This window comes from Danio rerio, chromosome 25, assembly GCF_052040795.2.
Source record: "Danio rerio strain M-AB ecotype USA chromosome 25, GRCz13ab, whole genome shotgun sequence".
Classification (NCBI taxonomy): domain Eukaryota; kingdom Metazoa; phylum Chordata; class Actinopteri; order Cypriniformes; family Danionidae; genus Danio; species Danio rerio.
Genome location: NC_141045.1, coordinates 29,861,004 through 29,883,571, shown reverse-complemented (window position 1 = coordinate 29,883,571; position 22,568 = coordinate 29,861,004). Strand labels below are relative to the sequence as shown.

The following is a 22,568-nucleotide window of genomic DNA, read 5'->3' as shown; positions in this document are numbered from 1 at the left end:
CAGGTGATTGGAGGATTCCAAGCCGGCTTATGCTGAGTGATGTGGATGAGCATAAGACTCTGTGCAGAGCGTCTCGAGGATCAAACGTGCACACAAACACACACACACACACATGTACTTTCACATACATACTCAGTCAATGGGATTTAGACTGGAGTCCTCCCTCCCTCCTTCTCTACTCTAATCGCAGTGTTGTGGTTTTCTCGCTGTGGCTCTGTGGTTGTTTTCTCCTCCCTCTCTGAAAACTCTCTGTCTCTCTCTCTCTCTCTCTCTCTCTCTCTTCACAGTGTATATAAGTAAGCAGTGAGTAGGCTTTTAAGCAGACAGAGAAAAACTATGCTAGTGTACTGTAAATGCAGAGAGGTGTGTGTAGTGTATTGTCAGCCGCACGTTACTGAGGCACCAGCGTGGGATCTACAGGTGAGTTAACTCTAATTACTCTGTCTCAATATATTACACACATCCACGCTCACCACATCACCCTGTTCAATATATTACACACACACATGCACTGCATCACCCTGTTGACATCAGCAAACTCTCAAAACAAAGTGTATGACAAAAGTAGGCACATTCCATTTTCTTATTGCATTTCTAAAATTATCTGTGCTGTACTCATTCATCTACGCTCTATAATTCACTGGGTTTTCTTCACAAACTTTCCATTCAAACTTAAGTGAGTGTTTTTGAATGGCATGCTTCATGCTGTGGCATGCTTCGTGATACTTTGTAGCAGCTAAAAAGCTCTAATGGTGATATTAAGTTTTAATGAACTTTGAATGGGGCTGTACATGGATAATGTTTATTGAGAGCAATTGTATTGAACATTTATTTGTGCAGGCTCTTTTTTTCATATGTATAACAATAATTTGTTAGTAGTAGACAAGTCTTTTTATTGAATTTTTCAGAAAAATTTTTTTAACAGAGCATATAAAGAACAAAGTACATGAAAAAAATAGGAAAAAAAATACAAGGTGAAATAATGCTAATTAAAAAAAAATCAAATACAATTAAAGTTTTTATAATAAATCTGACCTCAAAATATGACAGGAGTGGTCTACAAACTTTGAAGAATCTGTTATTTGAGCCTTGGGTGCAATATTTGAGTTTTTCTAGCTTTAGATATGCCATGACATTTTCTACCCATTTAGTATGTGTTGGTGGTTTAGTTGACTTCCACTGCAGAAGTATACGCCTTCGGTTCAACAAAGAAGAGAAAGCTAGTGCATTTAATTGACCTGCTGGTAGTGCAAGGTTTTCAGGTGTCACAACAAATATTGCTATTACTGGATCTGGATATATCTCCTTTTCACATCTATAAGAAAAAGTGTCAAACACCGCAGACCAAAATGGTCTTAGGGATGGACACGTCCAGAACATATTACCCAAGGTGGCCTCATCTCTATGTCACCTAGAACATGCTGGATCAATTTCTGGAAATGTTCTTGACAATTTGCTTTTAGAAAAGAATTATCTTAAATTTAATAACCGTGTTTGATGCAAATAGATCTCAAGTCAGTTTGCTTAAATGTTTATTGCCAGACTGTCTCTGGAACTATACTTCCTAAGTGATCTTCCTACTGTTTCTTTGAAAAATTTAAAGACGATACGGCTGCTCTTTAAATCAGACTGTACACTTTTGATATAAGATAACCCCCAGATGCACTTAGGTCAAAGATCTCAATCCAGCTGCTTATGGGAGGAGCTAAAAGTGTACTAAAATACCTTTTTTATAGGCTTCTTACCTGTAGATATCTGAAGAAATGTGATTTGGGAACATCCAATTCTTTAGTCATATGTTCAAATGACATAAAATGACTTCTTTGAAAAAAAGTCCCTTGCATATCTGAGTCCCTTTCCAAACCAGATCTGAAAAGCATGATCAATTAAGGATGGTGGATAACAATAATTTAATAATGTTTATTTATTGGTTTAATGTTATAAAAGTTAAAATTACTTTTAAAAATCTGATATCTTTTGTTACAGTGCATAAAACATTCTTTTTTAAAAGAATTTATACATTTCTGATAACTGATAATCTTTAGCAAAATTACACATTTTCATATTGTACTTTTTAATGTTTGTGATGGCTATATTGTTATATTAAATTAATTATTTATATCATAAATGATATCATATGATAATAAAAATTCAACCCTCTTTAGGTATATATTTTCGTCATCAGGTCAGAACAGTTCTACTTCCCAAACATTATACCAACATAAAATACAAAGAAACCCATACATGATTGCTGGTATAATCTTTAAATTATTATTTTTTTTTAAATCACAAACATTAAGATTGTTAGATTTTTACTTTAATTATGAGGTTATTATTATTACCTTCCTCATCACTCCACATAGTGTCCACATCTGAGATATTTCCATCTTCTATATGCTCAAGGACTTGAAGATATATATATATATATATATATATATATATATATATATATATATATATATATATATATATATATATATATATATATATATATATTCTGCATATAAAAACTGTTTCAGCATCGAATTAGTACAGCAGTATAATTTTTTACATAAAAAGTAAAATTAGCCTCACTGGAGATTTAATTTCAGTAACAGATCTTGAACCCTTTGTACATCCTAATGGACAGACATGTTTGGTTCATTCTTGATCTAAAGCTTCCAATGTTACAAAAGATTTTAAACTTTAATTAGTAAGTGCAATCCCTCCGTTTTACTTACAATCTATGACATACTGGCAAACATACCAATAAATTGGATTAAAAAAACACTGTAAATGTGGCTTACATCTGTGTCTGGATTAAAGTGATGCCCTGCTGCTTTTTTAGTGTAGTGGATTTGTTTCAAATTACAACATGCCAAGCCTTTCCACCATTTGATTGAATGACAATCATTCAATAGAATCTGGATGCAGCCTTTATGATGCAAGCTGAAATTGCATCACTCAGAGATGCAATGTCAGACATAATGCACTTAATGGATCAAGTGAAATCACTGTGAAGGGTAAGGTTAGGGGTGGCGATAGGTGAGCCCATTAAAAAGCATTGGATGCTACTCAGATTGCATCTGAACCAAGTCTGCAGCCAGACTCCTTTCCAATTGTTCACTCTTATGGACTGCAGGCTTTAAAGGAAACCACAAAAAATAAAACAAACAAGCTGACATGTGTTGTTTTTTGTAATGGATAAAGGGTCTGAGGGGGTTAATGGTAATCTGTCTAAACACTGGATTTCTGTAAACAGTTATTGACTGGAATTTATTATTGATGCATTCTACATCTTAATTATTACAACTAATTGTGGAAAGGGAATGTTTGATGATATTGTGACTTTTTAAATGTGAAAGTGGCAGGGCAAGCCCTTTCCGCAAAGGAAATCAAATGAAGGAAAACCTAATTAGCACATTCTATATATGCATGCTCCTCAAAGGGTTTCATTTAAAGTTTACTGTCAGGAAATGTGCAGAGGCACCACTAAGGTCTCTGAAAAGTGACTCTGTAAATATTTTGAAGTGAGTTAATCAGAGGGAAGGGTTTTCAGATGAGATTATGTACTTCCGTATAAAGAGCTTCTCTTGGATGGCAGCCAGTCATACTGGAGAAACTGACAGCCACTAACATCAGTGTTTCCCAGGAACCTGTGATCACTTGTGGTATATGGTAAAAATATAGTGTCATTATGCTATTTCACTGTTAGCATTACTCAGAGGCAGCTTTAAAAGTAGCTGTATTGTGTCAGTAGTTCCCAAAATAGGATTCTTTGATATTGAAGAGATCACATGTTATTCTTTCTACCTAAAGAAAGCCAAAACATCTCCTCAGATTAACTTGACATAAAACAATGTATGTTTTCCATTGTGATTGAGACTCTCTTTTTAAAGGTATAGTTCACGCAAAATAAACATGCATAAAGTATTTTTTTTTTTTACTGTTGAACAAAAAAGAAGATAATTTTTAAAATGTTAGAAATCTGTAACCATTTACTTCCATAAAATAAAAATCTAATGCTATGGAAATCAATGTTACCAATTTCCAGCTTTATTCAAAGTATTTTAATTTATGTTCAACGTAAAAAACTCAAACAGGTTTGGAATAAGTGTAGGGTGAGTAAACAATGACAGAATTATCAGTTTTGGGTGAACTATCCTTTTAAAGTCCTGTTTATCATTCAAGCATCGGATGTTTTTTTAGCGATCAAGTTCAGAATCAGTTTTCTGATGTTTAAAATCAATAAGTCTGATTTCCAAGCCTTTGATTCCAGTTACTTTGATAAAAAAAAAATAAAAAATCAAGTGGAAAATACCCACAATGGCACTGAAAGTTATGGATGTCACAGAATTCATTTGAGGCTACAGCAAATGATTATACAAGAACCCTTACCTCACGTCATCCTTGGAGACACAGCTAATAAACACAGCTATCTTCTGAAGAGCCCTGAGGTTCCTATACGCCAGTTCAAGAAACTTTTCTGTCTCCTGTTGTAAATCTGACTTAGTCATATTTATGTTTTCAATTTGGATCAAATTTACATTTGGATGCGATTGAATGAAGCTGCTTCGAAATTCTAGCATCAGGTTGACTCCATGCCTCTTGTGGTTTCTCTGAAGCCGTCGCCTAAAAGGTTTCTATAAAACCACTCTCACTAAGCCACATGTATCTTAATTATTGCCAGAAAGGGCTGAGGGTTTGAGGAAGCTCAAAGATAAATAAATCTATCTGAAATACAGGCGCAATCTCTTCAATTCTCCATGCCCCACTGTTTTCATTGATGGCTAACCCTAAAGCTTCATGGAAAGTTTTATTCATTCCCCCTGCTTGAATTCCCTTGCATATTTAGACATAAGAAAACGTGGGATTGTTCCTTCTTTTCCATTTTTTAAAAACCTTTGTCATGAGCCCGTTCTGGATTACAGCTAAGTAGAGCATTTTATAATTGATCAGCGTGTGAAGGTATTCCATGCACAAAAGCCGTGAAGATCATCTGTGAAGCTCACTGCAAAGCAGAGGTCTTATTATGCAGGAAGTGGTTTAATTCTTCCCCCTCATGGCACAGGCCCGGCGCCAGTCTTAGGGGAAAAGGAGCTACAGCTCTCTCTTTCCACTCAATAACGCAACCACCACGGGGCTCCACAATTTGCCTTCATCCGCAACATTCCACGCCATACCTCATTTTTCAACCTCTGATTTAACACATGACTGGCATTAATAACCTCACAATACATGTGTTACTGCTATGGTTACTAGTGATTGGTTCCATGCTTTACTCTGTTACAAGATAATCAGGAGTCTCTGATTACTCTCAAAAACATCCTGTTAGAGGTTTTAAATTTGAAGCCTTATAATAAGCCATAATTTACACCATCCGCAATGTAATAATCAAAGCCAGATTAAAACTTTGGAGAACTGTTCGTTGCATACAGTGATTCCTGCAAACTCGAGCTACCTTTACAAATGTATGAATGTCATTACATACACTAATTTAGCCAACCATGTGCCATTTATTATGTCTATATAGATAAAATAGTACTGTTATAGAATATAACACAAATGTATCTGGGCACAGAAACATGTTCATAGCTAAAGTGACAAATGTCCTTATTATGCTAGACTGGGTAAAAGTCAACCCAGGCTCTTTCTGAAAATGTACCAATATATACACTTCTGGAGAGCACCAAATACATCCCAGGAGCTATGTTTTGTATGCATTTGAGATCTTGGGCTATATTAAAGGGCATGGCACAAAAGCATTTAGAGTGTGTCCAAATCCACTTTTGCTATTTTAAGGATGAAAAAATATGCTTTGCGCCGCGGCAGTTGGTCTAAAAGGGTTGTGCTTATACTCTTAATGAGTTATGAGTGTGTTTTGAGAATAAACCAATCAGAGGCTCATCTCCCATTTCCTTTAAGAGTCAGTTGCGTCGTGCCATGGCGCATTTGCTATTTACATGACCGACTTTGTAAGAGAAAAACAAAATGCTTCACTAGTGAGTAAACAGTTAAACAGATCATCTGCAATGCAAGGATAAAAAAAACTTGCCTCCTCCATTGTGGTCACATCCCAACACACGTCCTGTGCTCCATGTGGTCCAAAACCTGACAGGTCTAAGCTTTTTTTTTTTTTTAATAAAACAAATATAAATATTAGGGATGTAACGGTATTGTAAATACCGTCATACCGCAATATTAATTTTTTTCGATATTACCGTAGTCGCATGACTCTGTAAAACTATAGGTCTTCTGAGAAAATTTGCTCAGGCAAATGAAGCGAACGGGAGGTACCGGAAACAACAATTCCCATCAGCCCAGGCTTGGCCATAATCCCTTGCGGTCCATTGTCGCTACAGATCCAGTAATGCGGAAATGGAGTGTGCTGCTAGAAGCGGGGATCAAAAAGAGCTGGAAAACCTAAAGCGGGTGTTGTCGCCGCGCGCGTACTGAATAGTGGTGTTGTCGCGCGAGTTCTTATCAGCTGTGTTGTCGCGCGCGTACTGAATAGCCGTGTTGTCGCGCGAGTTCTTATCAGCTGTGTTGTCGCGCGCGTACTGAATAGCCGTGTTGTCGCGCGAGTTCTTATCAGCTGTGTTGTCACGCGCGTACTGTAAAGCGGGGACGGAGGGTATGTCGCGTCGCGGGGGCACTTTTGATCATTTTGGAAGGGAACTTTCTATCCAAAACTAAAAAGGGCATGTGCACTGCACAGGTTGAGCCCTGTGTGTGCACGTGCCTGCAAGTTGGGGAATACAACTAATAATCAGTCATGGGGACTGCAGAAACACAGCACACTGTTCAGATTGATGAAGACATGAGATCTCTATCTTACTCATGGTTTGTCCTCTCAAGTGGGGGAAAGACAATGCACAACGTTACCCACTGCTGTCAACCTGGGCCAAGTCATGTCTCTCTTGTCCCAGAAACCTCAGTCCCAAATGAGAGGGTTTTTTTCTGTTGCAGGGGACATTGTAAATACCCAGAGATACCAGCTTTTACCAGATTATATTTATATGATAATTTTCCTTTAAACCCATCTCTATCTAAGTGAGTGAGTGATTAAATGTTGAATGTGATGAGTTTTCAACAATACTAAATTGAAACTTTTTTTTTACATGGTTTAATATTTTTTTGTTATTAAAATTGAAGTTCCTGTTTCAAAGCTTACAGATAGATGGCTAATTTGTATGTCATTGACACTTTTGGCACTTTTTTGGAGTATTTTCATAAGTTTTGTTTTTTCCTGTAAATGATTCAATAAATACCGTACCGTGACATTCATACCGAGGTATTACCGTACCGTGAAATTCTGATACCGTTACATCCCTAATAAATATGCATATAATAAAAATACAAATACTACTGTAAAACTACTACTACTACTACTACTAATAATAATAACATTATACAAAAGCAAGTTGTCATGGTTGTGCTGGTCTGAAAATAGAAACACATCACAGCAAACACGTCTTGCGCCTTATTTTGCCAGTTGTATGATAGGGCCCTTTAAATTTCTTTCACGAGTGCCATTTGTGCCTGCTGTTCTCATGTAAATTCACCAGAGGCCACTGTTGACTGACTGACTGACTGACTGACTGACTGACTGACTGACTGACTGATTGACTGACTGACTGACTGATTGACTGACCAAAATTCCTCCTTCCCTAAATCCAACCTATAGCGCTTTCAAAAGCACCAATTGACCCGCTCACCCACTTCCCTAAACCCAGCCAACCCAAAAGAAAAGCCCTCGCCTGGTTTTCACCACGTTTCCAGATTTTTTTCACATTTTCATCATGTTATTTACTTGTTTATTTATTTATTTATTTTTTTGGCTTCTTTTTTCGTCTTACCCACTTTCTGGAACCGTTCTTCACCAGACTCGAACCCCGTCGTTGTGGTCACCTCCTCTCTGTGTCTCAAGTCATACATGGTGTCTTAACTGGACAAACTGGCAACAGCGAGAAAGTTGTCCTTCGTAGCGGTAAGATGTTAAGAAATGGTGTCATACTGTCCCGGAGTGTAGCCCCTTAGACAAAATGCAGCCATACTGTACATACTTCTGGCTACATAATTCGAGATCTACAGAAATTTATACAGGGCTAAGTTTTCAGAATGAGCATATGTTGTTAATAGTCATGGCATTGCACAGACAAAAAAGAAGAAAACTGTGAAAAAAGCTAGAAGTGTTTATTTGCAGAAACGTGGTTATTGCCATGAAATTCATACCCTTTACCTTTGTCTTGTCTGTTGATGCTCTGGCATTTGGCAGAAGCAGCTATGATTATGGCTATGTGGGCGCCACACTGGTGAGAGTATGTGGCTGGATTTGGCCATTACCCTTGTGGTTAACTCTGGTCTGACTGATGACTGCAATCCCCAAACTAACTTTTGACTCATAGTCAAACCAAGCTGAAGTACAAAATGTTATGTTTACGCTTGACCTCTCCCTTCTTTGCACATTTACCTTGGCTCAAGACTTAGGACAAGGGTCATCACATCTATCTTATTAAATGAACACACTACAGCAGTTCTTTACAGTTACTGTGGTAAAAAAACACAAACATTTGTTCACATTTGTTGTCTACGTTCATTAAATTCCATTTGTTTTTGAAGTTTTGGCCATATTTTTAGGCCAATTACTTTACAATAAAAAACAACCATGGCATTTTTTCAATCACACAGTTTTTCAAACAAAGCTAAAGTAAAACATAAAAGCACTGCAATGTTTTGTTTTTTAATCTGTATTTGAGACAGTGACTTGGTATTGATTCTCATAATTTATCTATAAGTCTCTGGCCAAATTCAACCATATATATTCTTTAAAATATATTCTATTGTAGTCTTATTAAAAAACTCCATTAACTGACAAAAAAATAGAGACCAAATCTTGGGAGAATCCAGGCTCAGTTGGGGGACCAGTTCTCCAGGCAAGGCTGCAGTCTAAAATACACTAGTGGCTTTGAGAAGTTTGCATCTTGACCACAACAAATGCTCACCAAGTAGGTCCTGGGCAGGTGTTAAGAGAAGCCAAAAGGGATCAATTTTGAGACTCATCTGTCACTGAGGTCTTAGTAGGAATCAGTCTTGCATTCCTACCAATCTTTGTCCTTTATTGGGTATAATAAGTTTGTCCACTGTTCACAACAACCATATGCTTTGAATAGAGACTAGATCCAGAATATGATCATATTTCTTAGCTCTCAAAGAATTCTTGCCCAGATTTGGCAAACAACTGGTACAGCAGGTGTTTGTCAGGTACTGGCAAATAGCATGTGGGCCAAACATGGCTTGGATTTGACAGTGGTAAAATGCTTCATGGGTTCAACAAATTTATTGCAAGGGTGACGCACTAACATCTGGCCCAATTCAGATCCACTTATGGTTTATTAACTTGGCTGAAACTTGGCCCAGATATGGTCCTTGTTTGGCCCTTGTATGGAAGCCAAGCTTGGTCCAATCATGTACCGTAATTCACTACGGCATGTGTGCCAACAAAAGCTGAATGTGTGGGCCAGATCTGGGCCAGAGAAATTTTACTATGTGGGTAGTCAGTGCTCTGGCTGCTGCAATTTGGAGAGGGGTCTGGATACAGACCTGGAGCAGATGTAATCTGAGCTGCATGCAGTGCACTTTAATGGGCTCACCTAAACCCAACCCTAACCATACCCCTCACAGTGATGTCATTGAGTGCATTGTGTGACATTGCATCGCTGAGAGATGCAATCTCGGCTTGCATCATAAAGGCTGCTTCCCGATACTACTGAAATATTTTAATCCAGTTGAAGTTGCAACCACCAAGTAATGCATTACAACAATTTATTTGTGAGGTCATTAGGTCCTGAATGAGTTTTTCTACATTCTAAATTTTCTACATTGTTTGCATATGTCATCAAGTGGAATAGTAGGGAATAGTAAACAAAGATTTGAGAATTAATTAATCTACAGTTTTAGAATACATATAATTGTATGAATGCATGAGTCAATAAGTTACTCATTAAGACAGGGACTTACTGCCACCTACTGGTTGTGGTCATATTTATTTACGATGACAGGCTTAAAATAAATGCTGGGTTGTTTCAACTTAAAGTTGGGTGAAATATAGTTGGGTGAAATTAAAGGGAACACGTGGTGCAGTGGGTAGTGCTATGGCCTCACAGCAAAAAGGTTGCTGGTTCGAGTCCCGGCTGGGTCAGTAGGAATTTCCTGTGTTTGTGTGGGTGCTCTGGCTTTCCCCACAGCCCAACGACATGCGCCATAGGTGAATGAAATCAGTGGCCACAGTATGGGTGTGAATGCAAGAGATTATGGGTGTTATGGGTGTTAATGGGTGTCCCAGTGCTGGGTTGCAGCTGGAAGGGGATCCGCTGCTTAAAACATATGCTGGATAAGTTGGTGGTTCATTCTGCTGTGGTTGACCCTGATTAATAAAGGGACTAAACCAAAACAAAATTGAATAAATTAATGAATGAATATTTATTCAAACAATTATCAAACTGTTGGATTTGTCAATTGTTTAACTTTTTGGGAGTTGAGAAAACCCAGCACATTTTAGAGCAGGACGATGTAATTAACAGACAGCCCAATCTGGATTAATATTGTCACCTTTTTGTGCTCTTGTGGTAATTTGTCATTGCTAATCAAACATCAGCTGCATTTTTTATTTGTTGCTGGGGTCTGTCCCCAGCAAGAAATAGAAAATGCAGCTGATGTTTGCTTAGCAGTGACAGTGTGCTCAGGCTATACTTTGAAAACAATTTACAGCATTTAAAAGATATAGCACAATGCAACATCTCACCCAGAGTGTGAAAGACTACACTTTGCATTGTGTAAATGGCAGATGGTCCTTTTAGCAGCTTGACAAATAAACATTAAAATTGTAAAGGAAAAAAAAGTGCTTCAATAACAATAAAGAAAGCTGTTATCACGTCATGATTTTACAGATTGTGCACTCCCTTTACAGTAATGAAAGCTGACTAATTTCCACAGTGAATCTTTTACTAACATTGTGTAATAATTATGTTTTTGTTGTTGTTGCTGTTGTCGTGATGAGAGGATTTGTCTGTGCATAATTAAATTGCTGTGTCATGTTGAGCAGTAAGAATGACCAACTAGTAAATGCTACTACTATACCATCACTACTATTAAAACAACAACTACTAGTAGTAGTTGTGGTTTTTGTAGTAGCAGTAGTAATAACAACAACGATACCTTTTTATATACCCTGATTAAAATGTACAAAATAAAGAAAAAAAATTGTAGAACAACTACTAGTAGTAGTTGTGGTTTTTGTAGTAGCAGTAGTAATAACAACAACAATGATACCTTTTTATATACCCTGATTAAAATGAACAAAATAAAGAAAAAAAATTGTAGAATCTTGTAGGTCTAAAGAGGCGACGTAGTGGCACAGTAAGTAGTGCTTTCACCTCACAGCAAGAAGGTAGCTGGTTTGAGCCTCGGCTAGGTCAGTTAGCATTTCTTTGTGGAGTTTGCATGTTCTCCCTGCGTTTGCGTGGGTTTCCTCTAGGTGCTCCAGTTTCCCCCACAGTCCAAAGACATGTGGTACAGGTGAATTGGTTAAGCTAAATTGTCTGTAGTAAATGAGTGTGTATGGGTGTTTTCCAGAGATGAGTTGCAGCTGGAAGGGCATGCACTGCATAAAACATATGCTGGACAAGTTAGCGGTTCATTCTGCAGTGGCGACCCCCGATTAATAAAGGGACTGAGCCAAAAAGAAAATGAATGAATGATATAGGAATTATGAAATATTGCCTAAGGAATTATGAAATATTGAAATATAACACTGGCCTATATCTAACGGTGCTCAACATATCTGAGAATAAATGCATTTTGTCAAGATGTTAATTCACTCTTTTATTATCATTTTCAGTATGATTTTTTAAGGACATGCCAGGCCAGACTTAGCAATAAACAGCATTTTAAAATCAGTAAAACTGCTGAAATGTTCTTAAATAAAGTCTTATGCAAATTGTAATTTGTGGCCTTTCGCATTTTGCATGGTTTAAATGTAGCTCTCTTGGCCTCTGAATTTAAATACGAGCATGCCAGCACCAAAACTTATTCAGGAAAACATTGCAGAGTTATTATTATCCAAATAAACTACAGAATAATAAGTAAACTCATGAATGAATGAATAATAATAAAAACCATCTATATTATATGTATTAATTTATTATTATATAATATTTTTGGCATTATTTGAATATGAATAATTAATTATTTTATTTATTTTTATTTATTTTTAACTTTAATTAATGAATGAATCAATCGCTGAGTTAATTAATTTCTTTTTCAACGGGAAATTGACTGGATTAGGAAATGTAAACCTAAATGTGAGTTTGATAAGTATAATAAGAAACATCAATCAATCACTGAGAGATGCAATCTCGGCTTGCATCATAAAGGCTGCTTCCAGATACTACTGAAATATTTTAATCCAGCTGAAGTTGCAACCACCAAGTAATGCATTACAACAATTTATTCGTGAGGTCATGAGGTCCTGAATGAATTTTTCTACATTAGACATTGTTTGCATATGTCTTATGAGAATTATGTTAGCATATGTCATCAAGTGGAATAGTAGGGAATAGTAAACAAAGATTTGAGAATTAATTAATCTACAGTTTTAGAATACATATAATTGTATGAATGCATGAGTCAATAAGTTACTCATTAAGACAGGGACTTACTGCCACCTACTGGTTGTGGTCATATTTATTTACGATGACAGGCTTAAAATAAATGCTGGGTTGTTTCAACTTAAAGTAGGGTGAAATATAGTTGGGTGAAATTAAAGGGAACATGTGGCTCAGTGGGTAGTGCTATGGCCTCACAGCAAGAAGGTTGCTGGTTCGAGTCCCAGCTGGTTCAGTAGGAATTTCCTGTGTTTGTGTGGGTGCTCTGGTTTTCCCCACTGCCCAACGACATGCGCTAAGGTGAATTGAATCAACTAAAGTGGGCACAGTGGGTGTGAATGCAAGAGATTATGGGTGTTTCCCAGTGCTGGGTTGCAGCTGGAAGGGGATTTCTTTTTCAACGGGGAATTGACTGGATTAGGAAATGTAAACGTAAATGTGAGTTTGACAAGTATAATAAGAAAAATCTATCAATCAATAAATCAATCAATTAGTCTGCAACATTAAAGCTGCAGTCACACTGGGCTTATCTCCCTATAGACTTTCCTTCATACACACTCGAATGCGTCAGACCAGAAATGCAAGGTCATGCGTCAAGTTTCGCAGGTTGCTGCGGTGCAAAGTTCAAACTTGGTGAACTCTAACCTGCGAAATCGCATCACTTGACTGCGTGAGACCAATCGAGGATCAAAACATGACATCTCTTGACAGAAATTTAAAACATGTAGCAATCGCTCGCTTTTTTAAATGTCTAATAAGCTTGTTTAATCCATCCCCTTTTTGCAGGGCAGCACGACAAAATATCGCATGCTCAAACTCTAATGTGACCGCAGCTTTACTTGTCAATCTAATTAATTTCGAATTTAAAAAAGTCAAGTTCATACTTATTTTGTTTCTGAAATATGTCACAGGAATGATGCAGAAATGGGATGGTTGCATATGAGATTTCATATTGACAATTGCTTAACTGAATGGCTTGTAGTAGTGAAAACAGTACGTCATGATGCCTCAGGCAAAAATTCATCAGCTGATTTTAAATATGCACGCTATTGGATAGCCACTGTACCTACCACAAACAGTTGTTAATTGTGTTGTTGTTGTTTTTTGTCCCTTTACAGGATGATTGACAGTTGCCTGTGCTGAGTCACACAGCAGAATGCCTGGTGTGCCCTGCGGGGCCTTGCAACACCATACTGTGCCTGTAGCCTGTGCCATCATCTGTTCCTGGCTGTTGATCCTGGTCCATTCTGTCCTTTGCCAGAAACCTGCAAAGTTGCCTCTGGTGGGCCGCAAGCCTTTCCTGGCTGCCTGGAATGCTCCACTGGATATGTGTACATTGAAGTACAATATTAACGTCAGCCTTGATATTTTCCACATCAGCGGCAGTCCACGAGCCGTCCACACTGGCCAGAATGTCACCATCTTTTATGCTAATCGTCTGGGCTACTACCCTTTCTACAATGAGCAAGGGGTTCCAATCAACGGAGGCCTACCTCAGAACACCAGTCTTGAAGCACATCTTCGCAAAGCCCGAAAAGACATAGCGCACTTCATTCCTTCGGAAGACTTCCGTGGCCTGGCTGTGATCGACTGGGAGTTTTGGCGGCCACAGTGGGATCGTAACTGGCACAAAAAAGACATTTACCGGAAAAATTCACGTGAACTGATTGCACAGGCCTACCTTAATGTGACAGAGGAACAGGTGGAGGAGCTGGCACGCTTGCGCTTTGAGAAAAGTGCCATGGAATACATGCAGAGCACGCTGCAGCTCGGTACACAAACTCGCCCACATGGACTTTGGGGTTTTTATCTCTACCCTGACTGTCACAATTATAACATACATGAACTCAACTACAGTGGCACATGCCCTCAACGGGAGAGCGAACGTAATGACCAGCTGTTTTGGTTGTGGAACAGCAGCACTGCCCTTTTCCCGGCGCTCGCTATACGTAAGGGCCACACAGACAGCATTCGCAACCTGCACTTCTCGCAGAACAGGGTACTAGAGTCATTGCGACTGGCCTCACTTACCTCACTTCCCTATGAGCTGCCTACGTATGTGTACACGCGGCTGGGGTATAGAGATGAAGCAATGGCCTTCCTGACACAAGTAAGTGAATCTGTTCAATATATTTAAATATATATATATATATATATATATATATATATATATATATATATATATATATATATATATATATATATATATATATATATATATATATATATATATATATACTTACTTAAAATATATACAAAAACATATACTAATATACTGTACATCCTCAAGTTAATATGATTTTATGTTATTCTCAACTTTCTGGTTGTTATATATACATAGCATAATTGCACAAACAGCTACAGTAACATTGAGGGGGTATATGCACACTGACTTTTAATTTCAGTCAGCCAGCCCCAGGGATTACGGTAATTTGTCATCCCATACAAAATCGATGTGTTTTAAGATGTGATTTCTTTCAAAAACAATGATCTTCACTGCCTGGCTGAGATATGATATAAAGTGTGTATCATACCAAACAAGAAGCACTGCATTAAATTTTATTTTTCCTTGCCATGTCTTTAAATATGGAAATTAATTTACCACATTATTTTCAGTGGAGTTTTTACGCAAGCCTGCTGCTAATGATGGCTTTTGTCTCTTTTTACACTTTAACAACCAAATGGATGCTTAAGTCTATTTAACTGATTATATTTGAATTATATTACAACATCGATGCTGTAAAATGAACCTTATGAAATTAAAATTATTCACATAAACCTTTCACTGGAAGCTCATTATTGGCTGAAAAACACTAGCTGTGCATGTAGCCCATTCTACACCACACTCTGTATGCATAAACTGATCTGAGTCTAAATTCAATAGCTCCCTCTTGTGGTCGAATAGAGTACATAGATAACATTAAAGAGTTGTTGCTAAAAAGTGTGTCACTATCACAATGACTTGTAAATAATAAAATAAATCCATTTCCATTTAAATAAACGGTCTGTAAAAACACATTTTAATGACATTATATACAAAAATTTTGATTTTACAGAAGGACTTGATTCATACAATTGGAGAAAGCGCTGCTTTGGGAGCTGCAGGATTTGTCATTTGGGGGGATCTTAACCTCACATCCTCAAGGGTGAGAATTTTAACCCTGGTTCTTAAATATCTATAAATAGGTTGACATTAGAACTGGCATGCAGAATGTGTGCATAAGGAGAAAATGTATTAATTTATTATTATCATATACTTTTTGGAAATGTTTTATTTTCTTCAACCCCCGTGCATTTTTTACTATGGTGTTCCACAGGGATCTGTTCTTGTCTTTCTCTCTCTAGGCTCAATAATCACACACAAAACAAAAATAACTTCAACAGTTATGACCTCCAACTATATCTTCCATTAAACATAGATATATTAAAAATGACAATATATGCAAATCATGTATATGCCATTTAAAAACTCATAGTCAGATTTCAAACACACACACATACATATATGCAGCATGTATGTATTTTTTCAAAATCATTTACATCACATGAACGGCCAACTTATCCAGCATGTCGTACACAGTAAATGCCCTTTCAGCTGCAACCCAGTACTGGGAAACACCCATACACACAATACAGCCTATTTAATTTAATACACCTGTACTGCATGTTTTTAGACTGTGGGGGAAACCAAAGCACTTGGAGGAAACCCACGCGAACACAGGGAGAACATGCAAACCACACAGAAATGTCTACTGATTCAGCCAGGACTCGAACCAGTGACCTTCTTGCTGTGAGGCAACAGTGCTAACCACTGAGCCATTGTGTCGCCCCTACATATGTACATTCATTCATTCATTCTCTTTTCAACTTATTTCCTTTATTATTCAGGGGTCGCCACAGCAGAATGAACTGCCAACTTATCCAGCATATGTTTTAAGCAGTGGATGCTTTTCCAGCCGCATCCCAACACAGGGAAACATCCATACTTGCAAACACACATGCGCACTATGGCCAATTTAGCTTATTCAATTCATCTATATTGCATGTCTTTGGATTGTGGGGGAAACCGGAGCACGGGCGAACACGAGAAGAACATGCAAACTCCACACAGAAATGTCAACTGACTCAGTCAGGGCTCGAACCAGCAACCTTCTTGCTGTGAGGTGATCGCACTACCCACTGCACCACTGTGATGCCACATATGTACATATATGTTAAAAATATATCAGCAATAATTGTATGGGCGTGTTCATATATGATCATAATTATATCAGTCATGAGAGGAGAAGATCTCTGGAAAGTCAAGTTCTTGAAAGTCAAGTTTCTTTTTCAATAACTGAATGAAAAAGAAACCTACTAAATGCTAATGAATCTATTGAAAGCGTGGTTTATTAGCCTTCACAATAAAAAAAAATAATAATATCTTGTTTTTGAAAGCATGTAAAAGTAGTAGATTCATCTTATATTAGAGACAAAAGTAAAGAATTTTCTTACTAGTAAAGATCTGGACATTGGAATCCATGCTTTAATTTCCTCTCAATTGTATTACTGTAACTATTTGTATCATTTCCTACCCCAAGCTACCTCAAGTGTCAGTTACAGGTGGTGCAAAAAGTAGGAACTATTATTAACAGCAACTAAGAAAAGGTACCATATCTCCCCTCTCCTTGCCACATTGCACTAGCTTCCTATAAAAATTTTGAGTCAGCGTTAAGATCTTTTTTTTCCGCAAACTAGGCACTGCATAATTCTTCCTTGGATAATGTAGTGTGATTAGGCCATACGCAGCCTATAAGTCTTTAAGATCTTGCATTCAGATTTTTTTTATCTGTCCTTCGTGCTTGTAAACCAAAAAATGATCAAGCATTCTCTCTGCCGTAATACTGTGAAAAAGTCTACCTTTGAACATCAGCACCTTTCTCTCTCTCTGGGTGCTATTCAATTCAGCTTAAAGACCTATTTTTAGTATTTGAGGGATGCTGTGTGTGAACTTTTGAATAGTTGATCTGTATAAATGTAATTTGATTTAAATACATATTTGCTCCTATATTTATGTTTTCTTCCCCCTATTTATGTTTAAAAAAATTACAGACTTTTACCATAATTAGATTAATTTTGTTCATTTTTTATTTATTAAGATGATTTTAATTAATTAGTAGCATAGTAGTATAAACAAATAATATACAAAAAAATATCAAAATACACAGTTTTTTCATAATTTTCACAATTTCTCCAGTTGCTGCCATTTATTTTTACCAGGTAGAATGTTATAAATAGTATATAAAAATAAATACCATATGTTTCTCTCCATCTCGACTTGTTTTTGATTCCTGGTCAAAGGGATTTCCTTTAAGGCAGGCATATTAGTGGGTGTCTCATTTCTTCTCAGAATTCGTCTATTTTTCAGTCTTCCTTTATTATGTTAGCAATGCCCATCTTTCATTAATTCAATCGGTGCTCTAAGAATAAAATCACATTCTACATTGTTTTTCTTATTCAGGACCCTTACATACGAAGACCCAGAAGGGACGTGATGGTGAGGAAAAAGCTGGTTAGGACAAAAAAAAACGTGAGAGGAAAATGTTTATTTTTAAAAGTTTTTGCTTTCCCTCACAAAGTTGTTGTGCATTGCATTACATTACAAAACTGTTGTTCTACAAACACTTCTTGTTCACTTCATACATGTCAACCCTCCTTTTTTGCCGATATTTTCTCATATTTTACCATTCTCTTCCGCTATCAACCTATCATTAGGTATTTTCCCATATTTCATCCATATTTTGGTTGTGTCCTACACTTTAGCTCTTCTTTAAATGGCATGTTGTATAGGAAGGGTGACGATGAATAGAAAGTGAATGCAGAGATTTTTATATTAATTTTAGCGTGTTTTCAAGAATAAAAATATTACAACATACTTAACGATAGGATGATAGTAGGATAGAATGGTGAAATAAGGTAGAATCCCAGAAAAAAATGGCGCAGTTGACATGTATGAAGTGAACAAGAAGTGTGAACAACAGTTTTACGAGGAAACGCAAAACATCTTTGCAAGATAATGCAAAAAATCTTTGCGAGTGAACTCAAAAACTTATTTTCCGATCACTCTTTTTTTCTCTTACCCAGTTTTTTTTTCTTTCACCTGTTTTTTTTTTTCCTACCATCACGTCCTGTCTGGGTCTCCGTAATTTCAAGTGTTATGATAGCAGAAAAAAATGACTAACGAAACAGATGATCTGAAAAAAAAAAAAAACAAATTAAATTAAATAAAAATTATTAAAAAAAAAAAATATATATATATATATATATATAGACCTTTTTCTTGGCTGCTGCATGGAGGGTGCCATAGCGACCAGCGTCTTCCGGGACTTCCGTTTACAGCATTCACAATAGGTAATTTGCAATCTGAAAATGGGTTTGTGGATTACGGAGTGTTTTTGTGACACACACCTTTAAAAGATGTGTTAAAGCCGCTATAATTTCTGTCAGATGTGGTTCAAGCGCAAGAGAAAAACGTTCTCCTAATTCACATGTCGGCCATCAGAAATAGTGTGTATGTGTGTTTGTGTGTGTGTGTGTGTTGTGTGTGTGTGTGTGTGTGTGTGTGTGTGTGTGTGTGTGTGTGTGTGTGTGTGTGTTTCTGTCCTGTCCGCGTGCAATACTTCACTGCATTATAGAGCAAACCAAGTTACTCTATAAATCAGTTTGCCAGTGGGACAGTACTGGCTATGTGTGTGTGTGTCAAACATCTAGGTGAATTACATTTGTTTGGGCTGGTTGTAGGTTTGTAAAAGAGAAAATGTTGACTGCGATGACGAGGCTTCATTTAAACGGCAGAAGATGCCGTCTGACAACGAGAGGAAAATGCCTCACGACAGTTGTTTTCCATCCCATTATAGCACATTTTTTAAAATGATCAGTCCAGGAGGTGGAGCTGATTGACAATAGTATTAGTTCAAAGATGTAACGCAGATAAAATAGATTAAAACTATCAATTCAATGCTGTCCAAATATGACTGTTTATACGCATCAAGTTAATTTCTCGTTCTAAGAAAAAGGTCTATATATATGTCTATATATATATATATATATATATATATATATATATATATATATATATATATATATATATATATATATATATATGTTTTTATTTTCTTCAGTGGATTAAACTAAACTAAACTAAATTAAAAATGCTGTTAGCTAAATAAGCTATACATTTTGATTTCACACATCTTTGAATATTACAAGTTTTGTGTTTTCTTGTGATTCCTCAGCACAACTGTTCCAAAGTGAAGGCATTTATGAACCACAAACTGGGTCAGTACATCACTAATGTTACCCGAGCAGCAGAAGTCTGTAGCGACTTCCTGTGTCAGTCCAATGGACGCTGTGTCCGTCGAGACCCACAGGCACCGCACTACCTGCACTTGAGCCGCAGCAGCTATCGGATCCTGTCTAACCGGAATGGCACATTCACTGTAACTGGCTGGCACTCACAACACGAGCTCCAACTGCTAGCCGACAGGTTCCGCTGCCACTGTTACCAGGGCTATGAGGGAGACCGCTGTGATAGCATAGAACCAGAGGAGACAGAGGAGGATAACATGATAAAAGAGAATGTGGATGGGGAGGATCAAAAGAAACTGGAGGACCACGAACACATGAGGGATACTGCTGTGCCTTTACAAAATGGCTTGATTCTGTATACTCTACTCCTCTTGTTGAACTTCGGTTTTATTTAGAGGTGAAGTGTGTCATTTATGCACCATTTGTATCATCAGGTTGAATTGCAATAAGAACAATAACCATTTTTAAAACATTCCCCTTGTTTCCCATTGACTGAACAAACAGATAACCCCACCCCAGACTCACATCAAATCACTGTTGTAATGTGGGGTTGTTTGGATTCATAAACCAACAGAGATCAAAAAAAGAGCTACAGAGTTAATGTTTATACTATATTTGTTTTTCAGATACTTTTTAATACCTTTTTTGCAGGGCATAGCAGATATCTTTGGCCAAAGAATTCTTCAAACTACTGCTGCTATTACATTTAAATTTATTTTATACAATATTCACAAAATTATCATTGGAAAATGGATAAATATGAAATACAAAATTTTAATAAACATAATACATTTACTACTTTTTACATATACCTTAAAATGTACATTTACCAGATGTTTTTATATAAAAAATTGTCTTACAAATGAGAATAATAGAAGCAAATCAGACAAGCAAAATAGTAGCAATATTGTGTGGTGCTGTGACAAGTCCCATATTTAAGTACTTTTTTGGAATGGAAATTCTTAAGCTGAATAGTCAGTTGGAAAATCAGCCTGCATCTAACATATTTATAGAAGTATTTTCTGGTCCCATGTTAAACTTTTTTACAGTGAATCTTTAAAACGTACACACTTCACCTTTAAGTAAAAGTGGCCAAAGAGTCACTTGATGGCACATTTTGACTCAGTCAGGTTTTAATAATTGTGATTTTGCTAAATTATAATAGTTACAATGGTGCTGTATGCTAGATGCAAGCTTTGTTTGCACAGACTTCAGTCTGAATAGATTCTATGAAATGTTGAATGCACATTGATTATTTAAATTTGTCATTGTTTTCTGATAGAAAAGATTCAATCTATGTAGTCTGTTTTTACAAAACACTGACGACAACAACATGGCACATTTAAGCAAGATTATATCTAGCAGTGAGCACTTCAGAGTTGTGGAGTGCTGGGTTTTCAAAATATATGATATATGATATACACATGTCATACTTTATATCTGAATCTGTCAAAGACATACATAACTATAGCCAAAATTAAATCAAATATTTACCATTATTTGATTTGGGCAAGTGGGGCAAAGTAATTTTAGCCTATTGAATTTAACAAGATGTGCCTCAATTTTTTATTTTTTTAAGAAAAGCCGAATATAAAGTCATGTTCAGATGTTCTCATATGCTCTCTTATGTAATCTATATTGACTGCAAATGTCAACACATAACAAATTTTCATTATTTGAAACAACCTATTATATTATTCATCATTGCAAGCTTTAATCAAATTTGCACAATAGAAAAACTATGTAATCATCAAGTTATTGATGAGAAATCTCTGTGGACACAACCAGGTTCAAGCTAGTAAAGTTTTATTAGAAAAGAAAGTACAAAACATCTACTTTTTTAGTACATTTTTTTTGTTCCCCAAATTTCTTGTAATTCATGCTAAACCAAAAATTAATTGGTTGTATGTGTTTACACGTGTACGTTAGCATTTGCTAAACTACAGAAAGCTGTGGTGACTCATAATGATTGTATGTTAACTGTGCTGTTTATTTTATGTAACTTTTTAATTCAGAACGAATGATACTGAAAACAAAAAGGTATATACCTCAATACTTTTCAGTACTTTAAAGAATTTTTATTAGCAGAGTCTGCGAATAGTTAAAAATTTAAATAGATATCTACATACCGTTTTAGATGTCCAGTATCAGGTTGAAAGATAACTGGACTCATATTTTCTTACCTGTTTTGAGTACAGGTATAAACATTTTTCTAAAATACTGTATTTTGTAGCATGTAGACAGCAGTTTGTATTGGCCGTTATTATCACAGCCTTTATTATTGGAAAGTGTCTATTTTTCTTTTTACCTCAGTTCTAAAATTTCCAGTCTTCAAATATTATTTTTTCCATCTCAATATGAGTCTTATGCAATGTGTTATTAAATACTTGATTTTTACTTTTTTTTTTTTTACATTAAAGCAATACCATTAACCAAATACTCGAAGACAAATGTTGCCTGAATGTTGATGCACTGCAAATAAAAGATTGTAATCTGGTCTTGATTTTTATTGTCAAAATGTGTTTATGTTTTGTGTCTGATCATTACTCGAAGATCAAGAATTAAAAAAATTTCTTG

At 36.4% G+C, this 22,568-nt stretch overlaps 1 protein-coding gene across 2 annotated transcripts; it reads left to right on the top strand.

Annotated features, from left to right (window-relative positions):
- Positions 1 to 318: 318 nt before the first annotated feature.
- On the top strand, positions 319 to 22,494 carry hyal4 (hyaluronidase 4). Of its 2 annotated transcripts, none has more exons than XM_087312473.1 (4): positions 319 to 420; positions 13,763 to 14,754; positions 15,701 to 15,790; positions 19,919 to 22,494. In XM_087312473.1, exons 2-4 carry the CDS (start codon positions 13,801 to 13,803, stop codon positions 20,384 to 20,386), a joined length of 1,512 nt encoding a protein of 503 aa, XP_087168599.1. In that variant the 5' UTR covers positions 319 to 420; positions 13,763 to 13,800; the 3' UTR covers positions 20,387 to 22,494. The 2 variants fall into 2 exon arrangements, with proteins under 2 accessions (XP_087168599.1, XP_087168600.1); XM_087312474.1 differs by lacking the exon at positions 319 to 420 and adding an exon at positions 12,259 to 13,277 and having other exon boundaries at positions 13,320 to 14,754.
- Positions 22,495 to 22,568: the final 74 nt, after the last annotated feature.

Excerpts from the sequence above, each read along its gene's own strand:
- hyal4 (XM_087312473.1), top strand. The coding sequence starts at position 13,801 with ATGCCTGGTGTGCCCTGCGGGGCCTTGCAACACCATACTGTGCCTGTA. Across the intron at positions 14,755-15,700 it reads CAATGGCCTTCCTGACACAA|AAGGACTTGATTCATACAAT; the intron begins GTAAGTGAATCT and ends TTGATTTTACAG. Across the intron at positions 15,791-19,918 it reads TTAACCTCACATCCTCAAGG|CACAACTGTTCCAAAGTGAA; the intron begins GTGAGAATTTTA and ends GTGATTCCTCAG.